General features: G+C 34.6%; 1 protein-coding gene across 1 annotated transcript; it reads left to right on the plus strand.

Moving 5' to 3' along the window:
* The first annotated feature begins 212 nt into the window (after positions 1 to 212).
* On the plus strand, positions 213 to 1,241 carry LOC145043733 (uncharacterized). Its single transcript, XM_078992477.1, has 2 exons — positions 213 to 609; positions 940 to 1,241. The coding sequence occupies exons 1-2, from the start codon at positions 286 to 288 to the stop codon at positions 1,144 to 1,146; spliced, it is 531 nt and encodes a 176-aa protein (XP_078848603.1). The 5' UTR covers positions 213 to 285; the 3' UTR covers positions 1,147 to 1,241.
* The last annotated feature ends 1,006 nt before the right edge of the window (positions 1,242 to 2,247 follow it).

Genomic DNA, 2,247 nt, shown 5'->3' on the forward strand with positions numbered 1-2,247 from the left:
TGGGCCGCATAGAATACAAATTCAATATTGTGGTGTACGTTAACATTGTATCCCTTCAAAGCGGCGACAATTGTATATGAGTTACAATTATAATAACTAGCATATAAAAATTGAATACTCATTTTAATTATCTTATGTGATGTGATTATCTCGAATAGTATGTACCTTCAATATCAAATAATGACCCGTACGACATGAATTATTTTTGTTATGTAAAGCCAAAACTCACATGAACCTCTTATCAAGTCTTGTGGATCACTAGAACTTTATTCTTCACCACCACTCATGTATACTACATTATCCTTCCCTTCTCTTTTCCCTACCATTTCTCACAATGTCAACACCACTTCAACCATCACACTTGGGCACAATAATTTTTTCTCCAGCAAATCTCATGAACCTGGTAGCCAAAGTCGTAAAGTTTCTGGCAATCAATGTCGGGCTAGAAGGCAACTAAGATTTAGTGAAGACGAATGTGAAAATGATGAAGAATATGGACACAATGAAGCGATATCATTGTTAGAATTCTATAGCCAGGTGGCAAAAAACGAAGCACTTTTGGTTAAAGCAATCGTTGATGACCTAGAAGTTGAAGTTCTAATCTTTAAGGTACATGGTGAATAACGAGTTAACGACTCATAAATACAAATAGTTTTAACTGCCCTATTAGTTTCATGTTTTCTACATTGTGTTTGAAGTTGTAAAAATTGTTTTTATCACAATTAGTTAACTTATCCTCGGTCTGGTTCCAAATGTTATCAAATTACAAATCATTAGTATTTAGTCTCGTTGTACTTTAATTTTTTGGCCTATGATTTATATTGAAATAATGTTTTTGATTATATATATATATATATATATATATATATATATATATATATATATATATATATATATATATATATATATATATATATATATATACATATGGTGATGTAGGGATTCTCATCGAGCTTGAGCTCAGGAACTTCTCCTGACCCCACAAGGAGCATTCTCCCGGCAAGAGCGGTTATAAAATGTATTGATCGAGTCAAAGGCCCTTTTGATCCATCTAATATCGATTACATTGAGAAGGACTTGACACTTGAAGCCTTTGAAACAGTTGTTGAAAAAATAAAATCCATTCGATCCAATCATCAAAACTGAGTGACTAACTCAATTCTCATGCATCGGTTTGTTTTCACATATATAATTCACAAGCATATATTCATATATTGATATTTTACACTTTCCAAATTAAATTCTTAATATTTGCGAAGATAAGCTAGAAAAATTATATGTAATTTGTAATTTTATAATAGAGAAAACATGAGAATCAATACTATAATACAAAGGTAATTAAACTTTTGTTACTATGTCTTCCATTTAGTCATAATCAGAAAGCCTGTGATCGAACCAAATTTGGTTCATCAGAAAACGATATTATCCATTATTTATTTATATTTCTATAATGAGCCACATATCTAAGAAAATTCTGAAACTTACACGGCCAACTTTCATTTGCTTATTTCTCAGAATCGGTCAATGTGACAACCGTCAATTTTCCGATCAAGTCAAACTCAAATAAAGTCAACAAGTCAAACCAGTCAACTCATCTAACCCTTGTATATTAAGGTTTACATTATGTTACTATCGTACAACTCACTATTTTAATAAGAAGTTATCACTTGGAAAGTTCATTCGTTCAGAAATTCTAAACCCTAATCGGGGTAAGTGATGAAATTATTCGATAAAACGTTATTTCATACCCCTCGGGGGCATATAACCATCATAACAAAGCTTAACGGGGTGTACAAATTTTGCGCTGCGAAGCTAAACATCCAAAAATGTCACAAACAAAGTCTCTCTCAATCTCTCTCTATCTCAAATCTCTCCCAACTTTTTATAGTCATCCGGGTCATCCCGACCCTTAACTTGGCCAAAAATCACTCAAAACGGGAAGAAAACTTGAAAAACAGCCCTTAAGGACCGAAACCCCTAATTAGAACCGAAGCCCCCTATAGGAACCGAAACTAGATTAAGAACCGAACCATAAGGACTGAACCTGCCAAGACCAAAACTACCTTCAGGACCGAGCTTCGGTCTATTTCACTTCCTTTCCCGTGTTCGCATGCGAAGTGCTCGGACCGAACCCTCCTCTCGGTTCTCATTAGACAAGTGAGCCTTACCTTCGGTTCCTCCTCCCCACTTTCGGTCCTTCTCCAACAACCAACAACCGAACCCTGTCACTATTCCCCCATACTTAGT

Source organism: Lactuca saligna, chromosome 1 (assembly GCF_052625555.1).
Source record: "Lactuca saligna cultivar CGN05327 chromosome 1, ASM5262555v1, whole genome shotgun sequence".
Classification (NCBI taxonomy): Eukaryota; Viridiplantae; Streptophyta; class Magnoliopsida; order Asterales; family Asteraceae; genus Lactuca; species Lactuca saligna.